The 24,671-nt window shown below is 41.4% G+C and overlaps 1 protein-coding gene across 4 annotated transcripts in view; it reads right to left on the minus strand.

Moving 5' to 3' along the window:
* Positions 1-24,671, minus strand: part of slc12a5a (solute carrier family 12 member 5a) — a gene marked incomplete at both ends in the record, with an annotated part of 196,152 nt that overhangs the window by 125,828 nt on the left and 45,653 nt on the right. For 2 of the 4 annotated variants that reach the window (XM_083892743.1, XM_083892742.1), the window contains one exon: positions 13,102-13,156. The exons of the other annotated variants lie outside the window; for them this stretch is intronic. In XM_083892743.1, coding sequence (XP_083748869.1) covers positions 13,102-13,156 — 55 coding nt within the window. Of the gene's footprint in view, positions 1-13,101; positions 13,157-24,671 lie in introns of those variants that run through there. 4 annotated transcript variants of the gene reach the window in all.

The raw sequence follows: 24,671 nt of genomic DNA on the forward strand, positions 1-24,671 counted from the left end.
ATAACACACAGACTCGCAGCTCTCCAGTTAAGTTGCTCCATTTCCAGTGTGACAATAGCTAAATGGGGTTCTATTGAGCAACAAGACGGGACAAGGGGCAAGTGGTGCGACTCCGCAGCTCGACAGATTGCGCACCGCTATTCCGTTTGCCGAGGACGCTGATAGGCTCTTTGAGACGTGGCGAAATGGGAAATATTATTAATCCCTGTAGGCATATCAAGCCCCCGGACACTTGCCTGCCGAGAATTACGCCGACATGTCAACTGCGCTGTTGTCAAAGAGACAGAGAGACACATAAACAGAGAGGGACTGTTACGCAGAGGTGTTACACCACTGTGAGCTAAGTGCTCGGCCATAGCCAAAGGCAACACTGTGCTCCGGGGGGAGAGCGACGGATGATATTCATACTCCCCCGGCCATAAATATTCGATCGCGAGATTATACTTTACATCTAAAGGTCCCACTTAGCCGGGGCTGTGTTTAAGTGACGCGCCGAATGGCAATGATTGAGGGGAGATGGTGTGGAGTGGCTGCTGGAGGGCGTGTGTGAGGAGTGATGTGTGAGCGAGGGTGATCATGTGAGTTTGATTGCTTTCTGTGAGAGAGAGAGAGAGAGAGAGAGAGGGAGAGAGGGAGAGAGAGGGGGGGGGGGCATACAATTAAAGTAAAATATTTAGAGATGGACGTGAAATATGAATGTAAGTGGTTACAAGCGCGATCAATTATTCAATTAAAGTCAAACCGTATGCGGCGCGCTGAAATATTTGTGCTTTTATTGCGCCGTCCATCTCTGTGGACAACAGAGATGTGTGTCTGTGTGTGTGTGTGTGTGTGTTCCAGCAATTATCACAGATGTTTCAGCCAATAACACACATATTAATCACAATCTGTCCTCGTCACAAAAGACACTACACACACAGATCTATGGGCACATACAACATACAGTAATGCACCCTCACAAATTTACTAATAAATACTCGGGTGTGTTTTTGTGTACATTTTATTGGATTAGCTCTCCGAAAAAAAAAAAAAACGCGAGACGGGGTCCTCTTCCTACAATGAACGACTATTATCCCAAACAACTCCACTGATGGCTCTGCCATTGAAAATTATAGTGTTGCTCTTTGTGTTCCAGTCATAATGGCCCTAATCCAGTAATGCCCTTGTACATTTATCTGTCCCTTCGAGCAAAAGTGTAAAGGGTGAGACGGGGTGAAGGGAGGGCTATGTTATTAACTAATACGGCAATTGATTTGATCCCACGGGTAAATATGATGTCACGTCGGGATGATAAACACGCGGATTCCACGTTTAAAGGCTGAAACCAACAAGTCACGGGGGTTATTTTGGAGGCTTGTGGAATTAAAAATAAAACAAACGAGCCTTCATTTTATGTCAAGGCTAATGATTTCCTTTCCCAAACCCTGCCAACCACTAGTTTCCACTAATACAATTATAAATATATAATTGAATAAAAAATAATTTGTGTGCACTATAACGGACAGGAACTTACAGGAAACTGTAAAAACCGCGAGCCGTTTCACTCTTGAAGCCGTCGTTGCACATGGACAATTGGGCTTGGAGAGATTTACAATCATTCTCAGCCTTTAAAGGACAATGACATCATCAATGAATGAGAGGCCTCAAATATCATGTCATCGGTTTTTGATAAATGCAATTAACAAGCGAAAAGACAATCTATCAGTCTTTACTAAAAGGCAGAGGCGCTGTCATTATTCAGGTTAGGTTTTTAAGTGTACTATATTTTTTTACTTGTATACAATGACTTTGCTCCAAAGTCAAGTCCTGTCCCACTTTTACGATACAGTTACAGTGAAATATGCAGCTAAATGGTGCAATACGGGTGAAATTTAAATGAGCCGTGTTTGTAATTTCATAGAACGACACTTATAAACACACGTATAAAAAGCATTGCATTAAACAAATAAACTTAATTAAGCACTTTTTTATGTTGGTTTGAGCTCCTGCACACACACATATAAAAGGTTCAAAAATCAATTTTAACAAAACAAAACGCCAAGCTCTGTTTTGAGCTTGTTAGCAATAAAAAAAAACAATTCTCTCGTAACTCAAAGCTCAACATTTTATTGTGGACATGATCCATATCAGGAGAAACTCATTCTTCACTGATGAGGAAAATCCTGTTTTGATAGAGAGTGACTGATGAGGAAAGGAACGAGCCTCTATTTTCTGTCCATGTGTCCGTGCTTGCCTCATTACTTTCCCTGATTCGCCAAAACTGTACAGTAATTAATCAGAGGAAGCTTTCATCGTAGCAGCTCTATCATTTACAGGAATCTAAAAAAACTTCAGTCTGGGCATTGAAGTTTGTGTGTGTTTGTGTGTGTTTGTGTGCAGAGGGAGAGAGAGAGAGAGAGTCCACTGGCATACTGATGGTTAGAGTCAAGGAGATGAGGCAGACTGTGAGGGATTGATCCCCTCCACACACACACACACACACACACACACACACACACACACACACACACACACACACACACACACACACACACACACACACACACACACACACACACACACACACACACACACACACACACACGTACAAAGTCTGTTTACAAGGCTGTGTTTGATTTTCATCCAAGGTGGCCCACGTGCTGCGTCTTGCCTCTACAAACACCACCACTGGCTTTGCAGTCGTGTTGAAATCCCTCTGCCCACTCATACCCACCAATTAAGCTGTTTGGTTTAAAAGGTACAACCTTACCCACAATGCCATGCTGTACAACACACACAGAGAGGAGTTTCCACAGCTGAAACCGTGTCCACGCTGCTGCTCCTCCCCCTCACGTTGCATTCTGCTTTACTTCTCCATGCAAAGCTATAGACAATGGTATAGGACACAGTCTACAAGCCAAACGCCACCCTAATTTTTTAAGTGTATCTGTCCACTAATATATCACAATTAGGGATGAAACCAGTACAGTCCTTTGGAATCCAATTAGAACGGCACTTTAGAGCGCCGCAGACCCTTTGCCAAGACACAGAGTGTTCTCTTTAGACTCTTTGGACTGAATTAAGTATCTTGCCCAACACATTGGCACGCAGGCTAACTGGAATTTAACCCACAACCTCCAAGAGCTACTGTCCAACCAACCAACCAACCAACCAACCAACCAACCAACCTTCTTGTTTAATGGCAGGTCTGCTTTAATAGTGGGATGAGTGATAGTTCTTTCTTTTTTTATTTTTGGCTGTTACAAAATCTGTGAGCACAGATGATGATATTACCCAAACTAAAACTAGATATCAATGCAGTGTTTCTAGATAAGTACAGTTGAAGGAGTAGTTCACTGATTTAGCTGCATTTAGCTTTGTATTACTAGAATAGCTGCCCTTAGCAAAGATGGCGGACACTGTTTACATTCTGGGATTGATGTCCCGTCCAACCTCAATGAAGATATTTCTCGACTCAGGGGAAACTGAGGTTGGGAAGCACATTTTTTTTTTATTCTAGTAACACATAGCTAAATGCAAATCGGTGAAGTATACATTTAACTGTCATTAAGGTCCATATACTGTGCATGTAAATGTTGTAAAGTCAGCGTTGTGTACTTTATATACAGCGTAAAATATATAGAGATATAATCATGCCACTTTTTCCCTACATTAACAGCTCCATCACTGGTTCACCAGATGTGCGCCAAATCAGGTCCAGCTGTAACTATCTCATGAGCAGGCAGCGTGTCCAGGGTTTTTATGGGTGCAGTGGGGGCGAGTCGTCCAGGTGTTGCACTCGGCCGTTTCTCCGATAGATAAGTACACAATTTAAGCCATTTTTTTTTTTTTTAGAGAGAGACTTAATTCTTTTTCCTCCTGCTGTGATCTTTAATGTTTAGCTTTGATGTATGTGTCCACTTGGCATTATAAAGTAATCACTGTTCACCTTTAATAATAATGAATAGGAAAAACGCCTGGTTTACAATGATAATAAAAGAGTAATACTACAGTATGGGTACTCTTTTGTTGCCGTGTGTAGCCGGCACTTATGCAACACGTATGTAAAAAAAAAACTGCACTCACTGACAGGTCTAAGGAGAGGTGGAGCAGGCAGGAGTATCAATATGTAAGCTGATGTTTAAGGGCATTTCTACATCCATTTATAGAGCGTGGAAGAAGTGGAAATGAGGCGTGAATGTGCAGCACGCTCTGCTGAGATTTATAAAACAGTCAGTTGAAGCTGTGCCATAATAAGTCTGGTGAAAATAATGTGTGTGTGTGTGTGTGTGTGTGTGTGTTCTTGTACTTGCAGCATACTGAGGATCAGCGAGGGTTTTAAACCAACAAAGTGAGGTCATTTTTACGGAGTGAGGACATTTTGGCCGGTCCTCACTTTGTATTCATTAAAATCACTTCCTTATGTTGCTATAACATGCTATACTCAATTTGTCAAAAAAAAAAAAAAAAAAATTGTCAAATTTTGGGTCAAATTTTTTGGTCAAATTTTGGGTCAAATATTTTTTTTCAAATGTTGGGTAAATGTTTTTTTTTTAAATTTTGGGTCAAAACATTTTTTTTTTACATTTTGGACGACATAGTATAGTATTATGTTTTTGCCAAATTTTGGACCAAAAATTTTTGGTCAAATTTTTTTTTTCATTTTGGTCGACAAAGTATAGCATGACGTTTTTGTCAAATTTTGGACCAAAAATTAATAAAAAAATAATCGAAAAAGTTTTCCAGCCCTTTTTGCTCTGGATGTCATTCATGAAGTAGATATTTGTAATTGTGTTGATTTATAAAGTGGAAATGCTGGTCCTCACTGTGTCAGCAACCCAGTCCTCAGTATGCAGCAAGTACAAGAATGTGTGTGTGTGTGTGTGTGTGTGTGTATCGTTTGCACACACACAGACTTCAAAGCATCTGGTCCCTGCAGTACAAACAATCGCAGCCCTCTTTTTTATTGGTTTCGCCAATATTAGCATGCACATACATTAAACAACATCAAACACACACACGTATGACTCACACTACACACACACACACACACACACACACACACACACACACACACACACACACACACACACACACACACACACATGTTCAGAGCCGAGTGCACACGTGACGGCAAGAACGTGCTGTATTAAAACTTTGCTCTCTTCGAGATGAAAGAAGAAAAGAAAAAAAAGATGAAGTTGGCTGGTATAGTTACACAGGCAATTAAAGATGGAGCAGAAGGGATTGTTTGGCCTTCCTCAAAGATGGAGGGAGAGAGAGAGTGCCATGACACTGAGGTAACGCGCGAGCAGGAAAAACAGAGATACGTGACTTCTCTCCGCGCTTTATAAAATGCTAATGATTTATCCGCCAGGGGGAAATTCCTGAACTGAGTTAATGTATACATTCTGTGGAAAGAAGAAACCGATGAATGGCAGGGGAGAGGCAGTTAGTGCTGTGTTTTGTTTGTCATGTTTAACCTCAGTGTAAAGGTTTTGTTTTTTTCTTGATATTAAGCAAATATATGGAACATTTCCAACAGCACAGACTGTAACCATGGCGATCCACATTACTTGGTTACTTTTCTTCTCTTGAGCCAAATGAAAACAGCTTGATACAATGAGATGAAGCCAGGCTCTCTCTCTCTCTCTCACACACACACAGTGAAGTTTTGTGTACAGAGTCGATGCAGTGACTGATTGTTGTTGTGCTGCAGGGGCCGACCGTCTCAACCATACACCAGGTAAATCACTGCCGATAGGTATTTGAGTGAGAGCCAATCAATACCCCGGATTCTCATTATGGTTCAATCTCCTTTAACAGGTCAGTCTGCAGCCACGTCACACGGCTGGAAATTGAGAGACTCGTGGAGGACTTGGATCTCTTCAATACTGGCTGGATATGTCGCTCTCACCCACCGATGTGAAGATCCACTCAGAACGGGTAAAGCAAGTACCGGCTACGACGAATGCTGCGTCGTAGAAAAAAACGAGACTGTAATATCTACATCGAGCTCCTCAATACAATACCACTGATTGTGAAGGTGACCTTGACTATAATTAACAGTCATTATTGTTGTGTGCTGTGGTTTGGAATAATCCACATACTGTTAGAAAAAATTGTCAACACAACATTTTATCGTTGACACGTTGTAAAACACCTCGCCTCTGGCCAAAGCACCAGTTCAATAACTGCAATGCACTACAGGAAGTGCTGGGGGCAGTAGAATCTATTTCTTCCCATCGTCAACACCAACCGCGTTCTGAACTAACAAAGAACGAATGTCGACTGGATGTCGCTACCGAGCAATAAGACAGCTACTAATAAAGAAAACTAGCGTTTATTCCGTTAGATTAGGGAACCCATATTCACCGTTAACTTGGTGCTTACTAACATATAAGTAGCATAATAGCCCTTTATAACTAATCATTAAGCACGTATTAACACGATTATTCTACCTCTATTATGACACGAATTAAGATTTTTCCCACATAAGGTGTTAATATGTGCTTAATATTTACCAATAAAGGGCTAGCATGCTACTTATATGCATGTTAGTAAGCACCTAGGTAAAGGTGCCATATGTAAGAATGTGGCCAAAAACAGTTACTACATTCAAATTCAAAATACCGAAGTCTTTTAGGTTTCGTTTTCTGACGTAACTGGCAACCCGTGGTTGCTCTGCAGCTGAGACTCTACTGACTGCAATGATTGGTAGACGGCGGTAGGTGGCGCCACATGCCAAAACATGATTTGCAGTCTGCAAAATATTGCAAATATGCAAATATATCTAAGATGTATATATACTGTATATCTTGACTGTACTGTTGTTGTTGGTGAGTTCAGTTTGTTATATGAACATTATTCCTGAGTCTCTGTGACATATTAGGAGGATTTTTTATGGCCAGTTGCTTTAGATTTATTACATAATGCACCTTTAATGGTGAATATGTGTTCCCTAAACTAAAGCGTTACTGTTTATTCTTAATAAATAAGAACCCCTGACTAACCGTAAAAAGTAACCGACAGATGACCAGACAAAATAGCTGTTAGTTGCCGCCCTAATATTGATTAATATGGTTATAGCTTGAGGTGTGGATGGCCCTAAACGTGGCTATAATTAAACTTGATCCCCCGTTGTATAATTTACCACCAAAAGTCAATCTGGTGGTGACCTTTGACCAAGCGTGGCACCGTGCTGTGATCATCACGTGTTTATGAGCCACTTTAGTCAGAATAAAAGGACTACTAAAATGTTGTTGGACATTTGTCAAATAAGGGCGTGGAGAAAAGTGTCAGAAATTTAAATCATCATAAAATAATCCAAATCCAAGGATCATCATTGCGTACACTTACTGCGAAGCACTGTAGATGACTTTGAGATGACAACAATATAATACAAACATGTATGATGAAGACAAACAATGAGACTTCTAGATGATGGATTGCTCATTAATTAGCGATTAACCGTGTCACATTTATCATGTGGATATGAAATTACCTGCAATATTTAGACGTTTATTTCGGCATTTCTACTTTTTTTACGGTTTTGTTCCTCCTGTGGTAATAATGCAACAAACAAAGAAAACAATTTCCGGTGCAGTGGTAAGCGCGAGGACGACGGTTTCCCCGTGTGCAGCTTGCCTGTATTTCTTTCGGCATGATGATTCATCCTTTTCCTTCACTTCTTCTGGCCTCGTTTCCCCCCCCCCTCCATAAAACTGGCCTTCTATTTCGCTGAGACCATTCATCCATTTGAAATGTTCTACCCCGGAAAACCTCTGTGTCCGTGTTTATACCACCACACATTTTTTGTTATATATGCAACAACACCCTCTCCATGAACTGCTTTAAATAAATGAGGTTAAAACCAGTACAGTTGGGGAAATGAGTCAAAAGGTGTATGACTAATGACGGTTGCTTAGTGTGTGTGTGCATAATGCCCTTCTTTTGTCGGAGCTTGTTCTGAGTATGTCGGTGTGAGTTAACAGTAAGCTTTAAGGAAGCCGGGGCCCTTCACTGCCAATTACACTCTCCTGCTTTTTTAATTGACAAACCAATGAATGAACACCCATCCATTATATATCCGAACACCCACTACTGATACTCTAATTAGCGCAAAAACCTATTTATCTGTCCGATCCTCACGCGCGAGCCATTGTGCTCATGTGTCGTTACAGCCCGTCATTAAGAAATTCAATTAAATGATATAATAATTACTATCTAGGTTCAACATTGAGGAGCCATTTGCACAATGGCAGAAAACAGCACCGGCTCTAAGAAGCAGGTGATTTTGATGAGCACATCGTCGTCGTACTGGTCGTGGAATAAAAGACAGAACGGTGGCTGAGACGTTGTCCACGGCTACCGCTGAACACACTTAAAGGCCCAGTGTGTGATATTCAGGTGACATTGAAGCTAATATAATTTCTTCATTATTATGAGTGTACAATAACATTGTATTGATTCTTTTCATGCTTTTATGAGGAGCCATGGAGGCAGCCATTTTGGACCATCATGCTCTTCCAATACGGTTGATGTTCAACGTTAACTGAAGGCTACATACTGGAGCTTTAAACGCTCATGTTTTCATGTCGTCAACAAATAGACAAATACTGTGGTTCTGCTTTGGCCCCGCGATCTTTCACTTACTGAACATCTCTCTCTCTCTCTCTCTCTCTCTCTCTCTCTCTCTCTCTCTCTCTCTCTCTCTCCATAGATAAGTTGCAGAGCGGGGAAGACAGAGAATAATGACGTTGAGCATGCACAACAACTGCCTCCCCGAGGAGAGAGCCCTGGGGAGCATTTTGCAGTATTACGCAGTCAGCCGTAAAGTAAATACATCACAAACCACAGCCTTGACCAAAGAGCATGAATTGACCACGAAGAGAGGACGGATAACGGCGATCAATCAAGTTTTTCTTCATCACTACTAATTGTTTTGTCAGTTTAAAAAAAATGCCATTCTAATACAACGACCAATAAATAATTTAAAAAAGCCGCAGCTTAATTTTATATCGACTACCAGACCAATTTTTTTTTTGCCGGATATCCACGGAAAAAAATACGACGTATCGCACACCACGACGTCCTAACTCAATTTGGTTCTGCATCGTACATGTCGTAAATGTTAAATCATTCATGTGAAGCTGCAGCACAGCGACACTGAGGTCTTCTCATAAATACGTAAACACGGAACAAGGTAAAGATCCCACAAGTGAAAACTGATTACACGATGACGACGAAGTACGATGTCCGTATTTCACGTTATAAACCTTAACATTGTCATGAAATGCTGTTTATGATTTGCATTTTTTTTCTAGCATTGTAAATGTTAAGTATTCACAATTGACTATAACCAGTCATTATTGTGGACAATAACCATCACATGTGCAAGAGTTTGTTAGATAGTAAATCAGTTGTTACTGTTCTCTCTCTGATATCTGCCTCGGTTTTATTACTTCTGTGTTTACGAGGTCACTGCAACCAGCTTTTATTTTTATAATCGATTAATCTGGGGATAATCGTTTTGGCCATATAGAATGTCAGAAATCATGTTCTTGAATGTCTTGTTTTTTGTCCACAAACCAAAATGATTGAGTTTAATGATTTCTTTGTTATGTGGAGCTAAGAAACAAAGACAATATTCCCATTTAAGAAGCTGAAACAATCAGAAATCTTGTTTTAATCATGAAAAAAGCTTCAAAACGATTAATTATCAAAATTGTTTTTAACTCATTTAGTTATCGAGTAATTACTTGATCAAGTAATAGTTTCAGCTCTAGAATCAGCTCTAGTTTTTCCTTGTATGACAACATACTGCACATTCGCTAATTGGTAATGACAATGACAGAAATAAAATTCTCAATTCCAACTTCAACAACTGTCTCTCTTTAAGTTATATTTGTTTATAAAATATATTGCACCTTTTGTTTTTCTTAGTTTCACATGCTCATAAACACCAACATCTTTTTCCCCCACATAGGCTTTCAGAGACTAGAGTTTGGCGCACTACTGTTGGTCAGCTGACCCACTGAGCACATTTCCATACAGCTCACTGTGTCCTTTTGCTTACATAAGGAAAAACTACTCACTCATTACACAGGAGCGAATAAACTGAACTGACACGGTAATGATGAGCGGCTGAATACATGAATGAAATACTGCAGACAGTAACACACATTTGGAGAAGGAGCATGAAATCACTTTTGCTTGCTAACAAGGATCCGAGCACTTGAACAGCGCCAGTTTAATAGAGCACAGTAAACAAAGAGTTGTCCCAGCAAACATCACTGCAATTGTAGCTTATTACTGTGAAGATGTCACAATGATAAGCTAACCCTTTACATTATTCAATACACTGTGTTATTAAAAAACAAGTGCAACTATTTTAAATAGCAGGCTTCACATTTGTCAGACACAGTAGCAGGAAATAAAGCATCTGAACGTCATCATTATGAAAATAATAATAATAAATAAATAATTCAAAAATGACTGCAGGAATATTAGAAATTCCACTTTTTTAAAGTAATTTAAGAAGTTAGCCATACTTCAGTTCAGCAATTCAGAATCACACCCACTTTCACTGTCATAAAATTTTAGTATGCTAATGAATATTTCTAGTACACTTGCATCACATCTTTTTATTTATTTATTGTCATTTTCTAATGTCTTACATTTGGAAGCCCACAAGACAAGCCCTTGTGGCTTGTTTTTTTTTTAATCTCTTCTTACACCCTTGTCTTCTCAAGAACACCGTGACCATGTGAGCTAACGCAGGGAAATTAATTAAACCCTAACGTCCGTCTTCCACCTGTCTCTCTGCATCACTCCATCTTTTTTTTTACACGGGCAACAGCTTCCCCCTCTTGTGCTTCAAAATCAAGATATGTATTAATCCCCCTTCGCTGCTGCAAATAGGTCACTAAAACATTGCGCTTCCCTTCAACTCCTCATTGCATCTCACCTCCTGACACCGCTCGCACTCCACCTCTCAACGGCTCCAAAGACAAAATAATATGCAGGTAATTAACAATTTGGTGAGAGAGAGAGAGAGAGAGAGGAGCAACATATGCAGCTTATGAATATGCAAATCAGCCCATGATCACACACTCTTCTTTTTAGTTTCCTTTGCAGCCTTCATTTCCAATTTCCTGGAGAATTATTCCTTTCATCTTTGCATACTTTATGAAAGTTGTGCAGTGCAAAAAAAAAAAAATACACCTTCACAAAACAAACACACACACACGCGCGCGCACACACACCAAATGCAAATCCCTTTGCTGCCCTCTCGCATGCAGGCTATAACCCAGTCATGTAATGAAGGCTATAAATCAGCACCATGGACAGCACTATGCAGGCTTGTGCTCCCGGTGTTGGGTGGTGAGGGAGGAGGGGGTTTCAGCACCACAGCGGGTGGACAGCGACAGCCTCTCTGTATCTGTCCCACACAGCAGTGATGACTACACACAGTTATTCAGGTTGTTGCAAAGTTAGTTTAGCACAGCTATTCTTCAAATTAAAGGTGTGTGTGTGTACTTGTATTGGTTACCTCTCTAAGGACGTTTCAAAACACTAACCTTGTCGGGACCACGAGTTTGAATGGAGCCCAAAACTGGTCCTGATGAGGCAGAACCAACATTTTTGAGGTTTTCTTCTCTTTTTTAATTAAAAAAAGATGTATCCACTGCACACATGGATGCAATCATGCATTGCTCTGCAGCAACATCAAGCCCTTGATGCTTGCAAATTATCGCACTTAGAAAATGGGGTCATGCCTCAAACCGCCCCGACAACCTCTTACATATATTCATTACATAAAGTCTTCATGATTTGAATCCCCCCCCCCCCTAAAAAAACAGAGATGCCCGCATTAAGTTAAATATTCATGTTCCCAGCACTGGTCTATTTTTATCATTAGCACAGGTAGGAGCAGCAGCACAGTGGCTGTATTCTCGTCAGTGGATTCCCGAGTGACCGCGACTAACAATTTTGTCAGTGTGGTTTGATCAGAACACAAAAATAAGACACATAAAAAGCAAAAAATTAAAAAGGGAAGAGGGGGGGGGGGGGAATAATGTAGAGTGCAACATTGAAAAAGAGGGCAGAGAGGAAGAGAACCGGGCCTCAGGAGAGAAATGTGTGCATAGCTCCGACAAACCGCAGAAGAGATTAAGTCGATTTGCAGCTTCTGCACAAGCAAGCGAAGAATTAACCTCAGTTTTGGAAAGGATTTAATATCCTTTCCAAAAGATGCATAGATTCAAATTTCATTGAGTAGGTATTAGCCCCCCGCCGAACAGCTGGTATCAAAGCACACGACACTGCAGCTCTGCACAAACCAGCGACCTACAGGTTCTCTCCAGAAGTCATGCAGAGACCGAGGACTGGGCTGAGGGACTGGGATTGGACGGAGAGCAGGATTTTGACAGCTGGGGGCGATGGGATTAGCGGCAATGCTGTGTCGGTAACTGTAATTGTGAGTAGTGGACGGTGTGCATGTATTTATTTTTATTTTTTTTTGTCCCTTCTGTGTGCGTGTGTTTTTGAGTGGACACATGGACAGACTGCGTGTCCACAGAGTGCCATATGTGCTGGGAATATTTACGCGGCCATGAAGAATGAATAAAGCATTAGATAGCTGCGGGGAATGGGAAAGGGAACAAAAAAAAAAAAAAAAAACGTTCTGTGGGAACATGACGACGGTATGATCGCGTGTATCTCTACAAGTTTGTGCATTTTGTGCGTGCGCCGGAACGAAGCCGCGATGCCCTCATGATCACCATCCATCGTATGGACTGAGCCTATTACTATTCCTGTCACAACAGCCTTTGCAGTAAGCGCAAAGGCAGAGCAGGAAAGCAGGCCTTCCACCGTGCAAAACGCTGTAATAAATACTTTGTCCCTCGCACACATATGTACACACGCAAACACACAACTATAGTGACCACTTCACTTCCATCAGGTTGTTTATACCTAAATAATACAGTGTGTTGTGTGATACTCTTCTATGTGTTTGAATGGCCAGGTTTACAGTACCTGTGTGTGTGTGTGTGTGTGGGGGGGGGGGGGTGTGTGTGTGTGTGTGTGTGTGACTGCATGACACATCCCATCACTCACCCTGGCTCTGCGCTCCCCCGTCCCCCTCCTCTGTGTCAGTCAGGTTGTTAAGCATCCCGGCTCCTCTGCGGCGGCGCGCTCTTCTTCAGCTGCGGTGAAAGAAAAAAAAACTGTGTCGCCTAATCGCGCTCTCTTCTTCGGCGGCGGCTCTCCCCGCGCTCCGCGCACTGTGATGAAGCCACGGAAACAGTGGGGAGAAAAAGGAAGCAGGGGGCAGGAAATACGCCAGCCAGATCCTCCTCACTCCTCTCCTCGCTCCTCGCCGCCCGTAGGATGCACGAAGAGAGGCAGCAGAGGGAAGAGAGGGGAATTTTTTTTTTTTTTTTTTTCAGTTTGTAGATCCTCCTCTTGACGTCTCTTCTCCACTGGCTTGTAAGCGTGACACTCTCTCTCTCTCTCGCTCTCTCTCTGTTGCTGCCTCTCTCTCTCTCTCTCTTCCTCTCTCTGTTGCGCTCTCTCTCTCTCTCTCTCTTTCTTCAGGAGGAGGAGGAGGGAAGAGGGAGGGAGGGAAGCTGCAGGAGTTTGGTAGATGATGGAATGCCTCAAAGCTGCACACTTGCTTTCTCCCACCTTCCCTCTTTCTCTGTCTCTTTTTTTGTCATCCTTATTTTCTGATCTTGATCTTACCCACTCAGGTACAACAAGGAAAAAAAAGAAAGAAAAGAAAAGCCCACACTCACTCTCCACAGCTCAGATGATGCTGCTCAGTCATAGCTGCCAACTGATTGCATATTCAAAGAGCAGCGTGATTTCCTTTACATCTATCTCCTCCCCTACTCTTCCCTTCCTGCCGCTCTCCACTCATCACAGCTGTCAGACAGAGCGATGATTGGGGAAGCAGAATTGATGCAGTTCGAAGAGTGAGCGAGGCGTTAGAGCTGCTCTGCTGTTCTGCTGCTCTCTGTCCACAGAGGTGCATTATGCATCGGCTTCTCCGCCTGACAGCTTTGTAGTAAAGCCGCCATGCTCGGCGCTCACTTCCCTTTCTTTAATGTCAGATGCAAATACGGCCTCTGTTTCCTTCAACAGATGAACAAGGCCCCCCCCCCCCCCCCCCACCCATCAACAGCATCTGTGTGTTCTTATGATAAACAGCTCTCCCCTGTTTATGCACTCGGATGCACACAGTTTGGTATGAAGGTGCATCAGTGTTTGGTTTTTATTAAAGCACAGTTCCACACACACACACACACACACACACACACACTCGTACTGAACTGGGTAAAAAAGGCTTTTGCCCATTCTGCACCTTTTCGCACGGAATATGTTGCAGAAAGACTGGAAACTACCCGTGTTCGTTTCATTGAACGTTTTCAAATCCAAACTGAGAATTCTCGAGGCTGAAATATGCACTTCTTTTTTCATAAAGTGCTTGTAAATTTAATGTGGATTATTGTATTTGTTTTCTGCTGCCCATCTTGGCCAGGACACCCTTGAAAAAGAGGTTCTTAATCTCAGTGGGATTTTCCTGGTTAAATAAATTAAGTAAATAAAAAAGTGCAGCTAACAAACAACATTTCTGATTGTCTCAGCTTCTTAAAGGGGAAGTAAGTAGTTTATAGTGACATCTAGAGGAGAGGCTGAAATTTACAACAAAGACCTGCTCCTCTGCTCACCCCTCCCTTCCCTGAGCGCTACGGTATCCGCAGCTGGTCAAATGTCGTCCTCGTCGTCTTTCTCCGTGTCAGCAGATGAGGTTCGTGAGGTGAGGGAGAGGGCGAGCTACCGCGGCCGTAGCAGACGAAGCGGAGCGAGAGGAAGCGGGACTTCCGCTACAAGTAAAGAGACGCTTGTTTTGTTCTCTCGCGTTTGTCCTTACAGGCTCCGGCAGAAACATGGCGTCTCGCTGCTAACAGTGGCTATGCAACCGCGGCCCGCGACCATGTTATTTTAAATGACTTTTTGAAACACTACGAAAATGAAACAAAGAATATTATACAGCGACTAGACAATGCAGGAGCACATAATATGTATAAAAAAGTGGATTTTGGGTTATATAAATCCATAAATACTACATATTGTCCCTTTAAATGTGAATATTTTCTTCATTTCTTTGCTCCATATAACAAATAAATCAAATAAAGTGAATCATTTTGGTTTGTGGACAAAACAAGACATTCAAGAACATTGTCATTTCCAGGTTTGACAAACACATATCAAAGTTTTTTAACATTTTATGGACCAAAAGATTAAGCAAGAAAATAATCGACAAATTAATCGATTACAAACATAATCGTTAGTTGCAGCTCTACGAGACACCGTCACGGAGAAGTTTGTCTCCTACTGAGAGGACCTTGACACACACTGTCATTTAGACCGGTGTCATTTTCGAAAACATTCAGATTCATTATGATCTGATACACACAGTTTGTGTTCATGAGCATAAAGTGTGTACTGTGTGTGTGCGCTTCTATACCCCGACAGTCGTGATCCCGCACCAGAGATATGAAAGCAATTCATCTTGGTTTTAGTCACGTCGTGCTGATGCACGAAACAAAACCAAAAAAAAGATGCAATAATTTAACAATGTCTCCAACAAAACCCCGGCTCTGTCAAAGTGTACCATTTGCTTGACAAATGAACAACACGTTCAAATTTGGCAACGCCGAGCTGCGCGGACTGATACATTTCTGTCAGTTTGTTCATTAATATTCCCCCCATAGCCACTTTATTTGGTAACAACAAAGGGTGTGAAACAAATTAAATGACAATATCCAGAGGATAAGGGCTTTTGTATTACAAGCGCAGCAGCATTTCAGGTGGTACAATTACATTCTGAATGACCCGCTCAACATCGCTCATTATAGATTATCGTGGGCATAGTTTCAAGCAGTCAATCTGCTGCTTAAATGTGCAGCGCCTGACACGAAAGCAGATTATTTATATTGGTTTGCTACAGTGATTCTTGCATCGACCCATGCAGAGAGGCAGACTTATTTTTATTTTATTTTTTTTGAATGACGCGGAGGTAAACACTGAGGAAAACACATTATTAAACTGCATTATGAACCGCAAGGGTATTAGTTACTGTGATAATGGGTACTTAACTGTTGTACATTGCACTGCACTCCACCCACAATCCTGGTGCAGCGCTTTGTGGCAGACCTTTCTGCTGTAACAGCAGCTGCAGCAGGTTTCAGAAAGTATAGGGACTTCTACACTGTTGTATATCTAATTATATAGAGCTAATACACTACCGTTCAAAAGTTTGGGAGTCACCTATACAATTTTTTTTTCCCATTAAAACACACATTTTTATTCATCAAAAGAGTTGCAAAATTAATAGAAAATATAGTCAAGACATTGACAATATTAGAAATAGTAATTTTTATTCAAAATAATAATTTTGCCCCGTCAAAGAACCAGCAAAACTGTTTTCAGCTGTGCTAACATCTTTGCACAAGGGTTTTCAAGCCTTCTAACGTGATTAGCAAACACAATGTACCATTAGAATACTGGAAATGGGCCTCTATACACCTATGTACATATTCCATTAAAAACCAGACGTTTGCAGCTAGAATAGTCGTTTACCACATTAACAATGTATAGAGTGTATTTCTGATTCATTTAATGTTATATTCAATTAAAAAAAAATAGCTTTTCCTTCAAAAATAAGGACACTTCTAAGTAACGCCAAACTTTTGAACAGGAGTGTGAGTTACAACACATTTCAAACAATTCCAAAGTGAAAAGTATTGATATCCTTAATTTACTACAATCCCAGCTTCTTGGATAAGTGTCTTCAGGCACTCCCACATCTGGATTTGGACAGATTATCACAGCCTCTGTCAGACTGGATGGTAAACATCTGTGAAAATACATCCTCATCTTTTTTTTTTTTTTTTATTCTTATGCTCAACGGGGTTTGAATCGAGGCTTTGACTAAAAATCTATCCAAGACAGCAAAGCCAACCCTGTTTGTGAAGCTATCCCAGTTTTGTCCTGGCTTTTACGCTTTGGGGTCACAAGATAAACAGCCACCCTCCAGTCTCAGGTAGCGAGACGGACCTCTTTGTGTAAGGCTGCATTCATCCTGCCCTTAACTCTACGCTGTCTTCCCATTCCTGCAGCTGAATACAGCTCTCCTCCAACAGCAAGTTGCTGCCACCTCTATCCCTGTATAGCGATGGTATTAGCCATGTGAGCAGCTAATGCCCGCTGTCTGCCAGTCACAGCATAATATGGAGTTCTGCCCAAAGGGTTCAGTTTTAGTCTCATCGGACCAGATAATCTTTCACCTCATGCTCTCTCATGAGTCCATAAAAATGCTGTTTGGCAAAAACAAGGCAACCTGTATTACGGCTTTTACGCAAAGTGGTTTTACGTCAAGCCGCTCTGTTCTGATTGATTGAGTGTGGTTGAGATGTGGCAGTGGGGCGCTCTGTTTGAGTGACCCATGGATCCTCCTCTGAGACAAAAGGCCCTGTTGTGCCTGGTTTATCAGTTTGATGAGACAGTCGACTCTAAATATGCAACAGTGAAGAGGTCTGAAACCACACGTAGTTCTGTCCCAGGCTACATAAATCACGTAAATGAAGGTCTTGTCCTGGAGCAGTCACTGTTGCCTCGTCATTTACTCTACCATGGCCGACTGTTTCTGCTACTTACCGCAGTGCATAGAGGAAAGACTGTGGATACAAAGCTTCAACAACAACAGGATAAAGGACTCATATAATACGCTATTACTTAACCTTGTTCCCTGGTGTCCTAATGAACATGTCTGTGACATGCTTTGGTCAAAATACCTTAAGGATGAAGCACCACAGCAGTTCAATCACCCTGCCAAAACAGCCTTGTTCAAAACGCTCCGTTTTGAGTGCCTGTCTCTTTAAATGCAAATGAGACACAGGAAACTACGTCAGCGTCACTGAGGATCCGGCAGCTAACAGCAGTTAGCATTTGGAAAAGCAGTCATTTGCCGATTGTAGGCGGCACATTGCCGTCATATATAACATGTAACCACTGGACACGTAAATCCTCTGATGCTGGAAGTTTGTGTAGCACTCTGTGCTGCAATGTGCAGCCAAGAATAGAACACTGAGCGGACTTCCGCTCTTCCGGATACTGTTGCCCTCGTCTGCACTCTCGCGTTTTTTAGGGACAAAGCGAAGCTCCGCTAACAACAATTCCAGGAATGTATCATTGTGACGTAGCAATGAGTGCGGAAGTCAACATCGTGTGTTTTAACTCCGTTACTTAAACTGAGGCAGACCATAAAAACATGAGTCATCTTTTTTCACACTTTGCGAACTCATAGGGCCCCAAGAGTCCCAAATATAAGTATTATAAAGTTGGTTTTGCATAATATGTCCCCTTTAAAGTCAACCAACTCCGTTTTTTTCCGACAATCTACATCTACAAACCGAGTTTAGCTATTAGTTCTGGGGTGTGTGGCATTGGTTCAAGCTCTCGGGTCTGCTTATATATGGTACATGTTATAATTTATATGGATTTAGGACAGTACTATCATCATTTTAAAGGTTTTAACAGATGACAGTGAATAACAGTACACAGCGACATAGATCCCTCAACAAATGAAGTGATTTAACAGTTAAATTGAGCTAAACCTGCCATCTCTTCAGACAGTCAACACAAGCACGGCTGCTGCAATCACACATGACACACTTGACATACTTTGTCACATATCGAACGCACCCTTTTAAACCGAGCTCACAATACTCTTCTGCCCGAGGTGCTGCTGCTGCTGCTCCAATCAGACTCACAAGTGTGCAGGTATCACCTCTCTACTAATCTCCTTCCTGCACAGTTTTCATTGCAAACAGCTTGAGCACCAAATTCAGAGCTCACATTCTGACGTTCCACAACTGAAGTGCACGAAAACCAAAGCAGCCGACAGTCTGCCAAATCAAGCAAAGCAAGGAGCCAACTGTAAATTTGAGTATTTTTTTGTTTGACATCTTTAAGCGATGTAATGTCTTGTTACTCTAATGATGCTTTGTCATCGGTCCATGATATTTGTGCAAGAAAGAAAATATCTTTAAATTAAATGCCCTGATGATTCACGTTTTATCTTCTGTTTCTTTATTTACAGCTTTTGGTGCTCGCTTGTTCAAAGTTATGATTGACACTCTTTAGTGGCACATTCCTATTAATGAAGGAGAGTATAATCATTTATCGCCGTCTCATTCTCCCACAGGTGCACTGCTCATTTTCTGTTCTTATAATTTGGTTAATGGTAAATAAATGTGTTCAACATTAATAACCTTTTTTTTTTTTTTTTTTTTTCTCGGTTTACTTAGGTTCCCTTAGGTTTTACAGCGACGTAACACATAAGAAACATCATTAATTTCTTTTAAACAAATGAAATCATCTACTTTTTTTTTTACATCCCCTGTGAAATCTAACTTTCACTGTGGACTGATGGACTTCACACACAAGGACACTGTGTTATTCTGTAAAAGAAGAAGGCTACTACTACTGTGTGCCTTTTTTCTAATGTGTACCTTTTTTTAGTTATCTTGTATAATGACAATAAAGACTCTTGAATCCTGAATTAAAGGGTTAAAATATCAAAAAAATTATTAATTATTGATATCTATATTTCAGGCTGAAGTAGCTTCAAAAGATTGACTCATTTAAAGTGGAAAAGAATATTAACACATAATATTTTTACAGCTGTTTTTGGCAAGGGGAAGTTTTTTGCCATGAGGAACTTAACTTAAGGGACTTTTTGGAAAAATCTGGCACTGCAAAAAAAAAAAAAACAGTGCTTCAAAATAAATGTTTCTGCTAATCATTGACCCATCTCAAGGCCAAATAGTGAGTATAATCAAATTCCTCTTGAAATGTATTTTATGGAAGTTATTGTAGTTTTTTTCAATAAGAAAACAGTGGAGTTGTGAAAACAAAGTGGCCTTTAAAGGGTTAAAATTTAAAAAATATTATTAATATTTGATATATGTAGCTTTAAAAGATTGACTCATTTAAAGTGGAAAAAAAATATTAACATATAATATTTTTTACAGCTGTTTTTTGGCAAGGGGCCGTTTTCTGCCACAAGGAACACTTTAAGGGTCGTTTTTAAGGAACTCCTGAGGGTTAAACAACAACAACTCTAAGGAACTACTCGGGACACAAACACTGTCTGTTGCCTCTACAAATTGTTACAATAATAATAATCGAATATTATTATTCCTGTGTAGAGCTGCCCTCCTCCTTCTTTCTCTTGCACTGTCCCACCCAAACAAACACATGATGACACATCTTTACAGTGTGTATTTGCATATACAGAGCAGTGAAGTGGAGGTCTGGTCACAAACTGACACAGGGGACAGATTAAAGATCTTTGTTTTCCATCCAGAAATGTTCAGTTCAGATTCAGACAGGTACATCTGAGCTGCTTCATGTGGATTTTACAGTGCTATGACTTTACTCGGATGCCAAATGTTTCCAGGAGGAAACTCCACTTTTTACTGTATTTTGTTTCAAGCTACCACAAACGTCAGATTAAATGCTATTAAATGATCTGCTGGCATTATTCTGTGCATGTACTGCTGACTAACGCGGGACATCTTTTGAGGCTTTCTTCTCTCTTAAGCAGCATCACTTGCTGACAACTTAACTGCGCCTTGTCTACAAACAGAGGGGCCCTGTTAGTGGATTAGCCCGGACCCTAACAGCATTCATGTACTGCCAGAAGCAATTCTTTGGCTTTAGCGCGGGACTCAGAGGAAGTGGAAACCACAGCAATAGTAGCTGCATGAAATACTTTAACAAAAGGAGGAAAAATAAACACTTTTTTTTTCCAGGGGCTTGTTTGTGTGAGAATGTTCAGTTACATGCACGTCTTCCGCTGGTCGTCGTCAATAGTTTGTTGTTATTATTATTATTATTGAGTGGAGGCATTGAAAAATAAGAGACAGTTAGGCCTAAATGCCAGCGGCATGAGTCACGCATTTTCCCGAAGTACGAGTTATCTGTGCATGATTACATGTTTCTGCATGAGCATATTTGAGTCGATGTGGAGTTTAGCCACTGATCGACCAGTTTTTGGGCTTTTGATTAAAGGCTCATTGAACTGTTATGAACTTAAGTGAGGGACAATCTTTGCAGAGTAATGTTTGACCACAGAGAACCACATTATTGACCCGATATGATCGACTTAAGAGGCCACTAATGAGCAACGCAAACCCGCACAATCTAAAACTGATGGCAGACCACGGTCAGAAGAAATTCAATTATGTTTTTTTGAGCAGAACGTGCTGACCTCTGCTGACCTTGTGTTACCAAAAGGAGCAGCAGAGTGGAGTAGAGGAGGGCAGAGCTGGTCCAGAGGAGTAAATGACATAGAGGTGCAAATAGACCAAAGGCATCCAAAAAGCTGCATGTCCAACAAATGATACAGTGAAGTTCAGCTCGCCACAGTACAGTTAGGAATGGTAATCTGTCAGTTTCTGTATCATATCATAATGTAGCCAACCAATAAATCACACAAAGAAAATTGTGTAACCCCTAACCCCCTCCATATTTATACCTGAGCAACTCGCCTTTTTCATTCCTCCAATAGACAAAGAGTCTGCCATTGAAGGCGTTTTTTTTTACCAATCTTTGTCTACTGGAGGCATCGGGGAGCCGACTCCCTGCAATGTTGCAGGAAGGTGTCAGTTCAGGCTAGACACAATACACAATATACAATACACTATACACAAAGGAACTGGTATTCTGTGTTCGGCAGGTATAGGGTGATGCGCAGTTTTAGGTCTGAGTCAGAAAAAATTGAACTTACCATTACAAACCGAAGCGTACAGCTCAGTGGAAACAGGACAAGCTAATCATGAACTTCAATGTGTACTTGGGATGTGATAATGCATCATTTGAAATTATTCAAATCGGTTCAGACATGCATGCACGTACCATCTACGTTGACTGTTCAAAGTCATTGAGTCATTATACAGAAGCAGATATGGCATTGGCGGATGTAAATGTGGAGTCTAAGGCAGTTTTGGCAAATTTGTTGCTATATTTAGCAACTTTTCAGACCCAAGAAACACTGATGACAAAGCTTGCAACTTTCTAACGTAACCCTAGCTACGCTAGCACAAGTGAGCTGCATCCAGCTCTATTCTATAAGTATGGCTGTAGATATGGAGCTGGAGAGAGAGAGAGAGAGAGAGAGAGAGAAGCACTGTGACCACAGAGTCGCTGTCAAGAACGAGTTGCGCATGTGCGGTGTAGCTGCTGAATCACATCACATCCGGAGCTCAAGGAATCGTTACATCCCTACAATCCACAGCTGAAACATTAACACAGAGTAAGCAAGATTTATGGTTCCATTATTAACATTACTGTACAAACACACACACACACACAACAGAATGGTTTGACATTTTGTTCTCTCTGAAAGTTGGATTAGAAGACAATGCATATGATTTTTAGTTAATGTTGAGAAATCAAATACATTTCCATTGGGTTGAGATATTTTTTTCAGTAAACTCCACTCACTGAGTACAACGGAGGCCTCCACTGAAACACTGCTCATTCAATCTGAATAGTCACGCATTTGCTTCACTATGGGCCTGCACCGGCAAATCAAATCATGTCTTTTCATTGATGCTCAAAGAGTACTCTGTGCAAAGGGAGCTCTCAGATAAGGCCACGGTATTCTCCCTGAATGATGCTGGCATCTTTTATAACACAGAGTGCGCCCAACAACAGCGGACACCATGTCATCGACCACTTTTGCGAAGCATTAGTAGCAACTCCTGCCGAGAAGTCGGCCGTGACATACGGCGCTCTGATTACTTTCTATAGCCACGCACTTTGTTGTGTGGCCCTTGTGGGAAACTGCGATTGGTTGTTGTGAGTTTGACAACAGGGCCAGAAGCAGGTCTACAAACATGTCCACCGACAAAGCAATACATGCATGCAAGTGCCTTGTTATCCGATAGCATCGGTAAAGCCCAATTTATACTCCTGCGTAAAGTGCTCTGCGTAGGCTACGCAGAGTCCTCTGCGTCGACGCAGAACCTGTCGAAGAGCCTCTGCGTCGTCTCCGGGTGCACGGAATATTTTTTAAGTGTCCGTCACTCCGTCAAGGGACAACGGAGACGGAGTGACGGCAACGGAGACGGAGTGACGGCAACGGAGACGGCCTGGTCCTCAGGACAGGCCGAGCTAAGCTGCTCTGTGCCGGCTCACAGTGAGCAGCGAGCGTCCACAGAGGGCAGAGCTGAACACCGCCGACTTCGTCGCTGCCGAACTATAAATACGTCATATCTTAACACACACAGCACATGTTTAGACTCTAAATGGCCAATTTCTCGCCTCAAATTATCTTAAAACTGCGTTCCGGGACACAGAAAAGTGACAAACGGCCACTGTTTCAACAACAACAGTCTTTCTCCCTCGGACGCCATTGCTCGCTGTAGCCAAAAGCACAACAACCTTGCGCAGCGACCCCTACTGATCGGGCGGGAAATTGCAGCGCCTATCCACCACCACGACGCAGAAGTATAAAGGCTCGAGTGGTCTACGTGGTGACGCAGACGGATAACGCATTACGCAGTCGGAGAAGTATAATGTGGCCTTAACACTTTAGATTGGGGAACACATATTCACCATTAACTAGGTGCTTACTAACATACTATATAAGTAGCATACTAGCCCTTTATTAGTGATCATTAAGGACATATAAACACCTTATTCTACATAACCTTATTCTACCTCTATTACGACATGAATTAAGATTTTTCCTACACAAGGTGTTAATACGTGCTTAATATTTACTAATAAAGGGCTAGTATGCTACATATGCATGTTAGTAAGAATCTAAAGTGTTACCAAAGCATTTTGTTAGCATGACTACAGAGTATTAAAGAAATGTGGTGAAAAATAAAATTTTCTCACTACAGTACATTCAAAGGTCAAACTGCAACACAATGGCTCCATAGTCGTGTTGTTATGCAATCAATTATTGGGAGGCCATACACTTCCAAAGTAGCAGGGCTTTGACTCCTCATATACTGTGCTGTCAGATCATTATAATCGGTCTGAGCACCTGCAAACTCATGTTCAAGTGTCAAGTTTACACCATGCAGTGGCCAAAAAAATGACTAATAAAAAGCTCTAAAGGTCCGGAAAAAGAAATTAAACTTTAGCCGGAGAGAAAATTAAAGACACAAAGAGAAAAAAATAACAAAGATTGTGAGTCAAAATGTTTGAAATCAAAACAGCATGTGTAATGTCCTCTCTGAATTCCAGCAGTAAATTATAAAAATATTTTGAGCATGAGAAAGCGTTTGTGCTTAAATAATGCAACACACACACACAAGATGTGTGGAAAACGCCAGGGAGAAAAAAGCTCCGTCTGCATCTGTGCTTAAACACTGACACACCATGGATTTACAACAAGTTGGCATTTGCCTCACAAAAAATCCGCGCTTTGGGTTGATTTAAAACTAAGTTACAACCATGTAGCACGAGTGGAGTTGATGGAGAATTAGCCTCGATATAGCCCCTCATGTCAAACCGGATAATGACGGCAATAAATCTGACGGAAGATGCATTTTGACACAGTGATTTTTTTCTTTACGACATTTGCTGCAAAGTGG

The sequence above is a fragment of the Microchirus variegatus genome (assembly GCF_963457635.1).
Source record: "Microchirus variegatus genome assembly, chromosome: 7".
NCBI lineage: Eukaryota > Metazoa > Chordata > Actinopteri > Pleuronectiformes > Soleidae > Microchirus > Microchirus variegatus.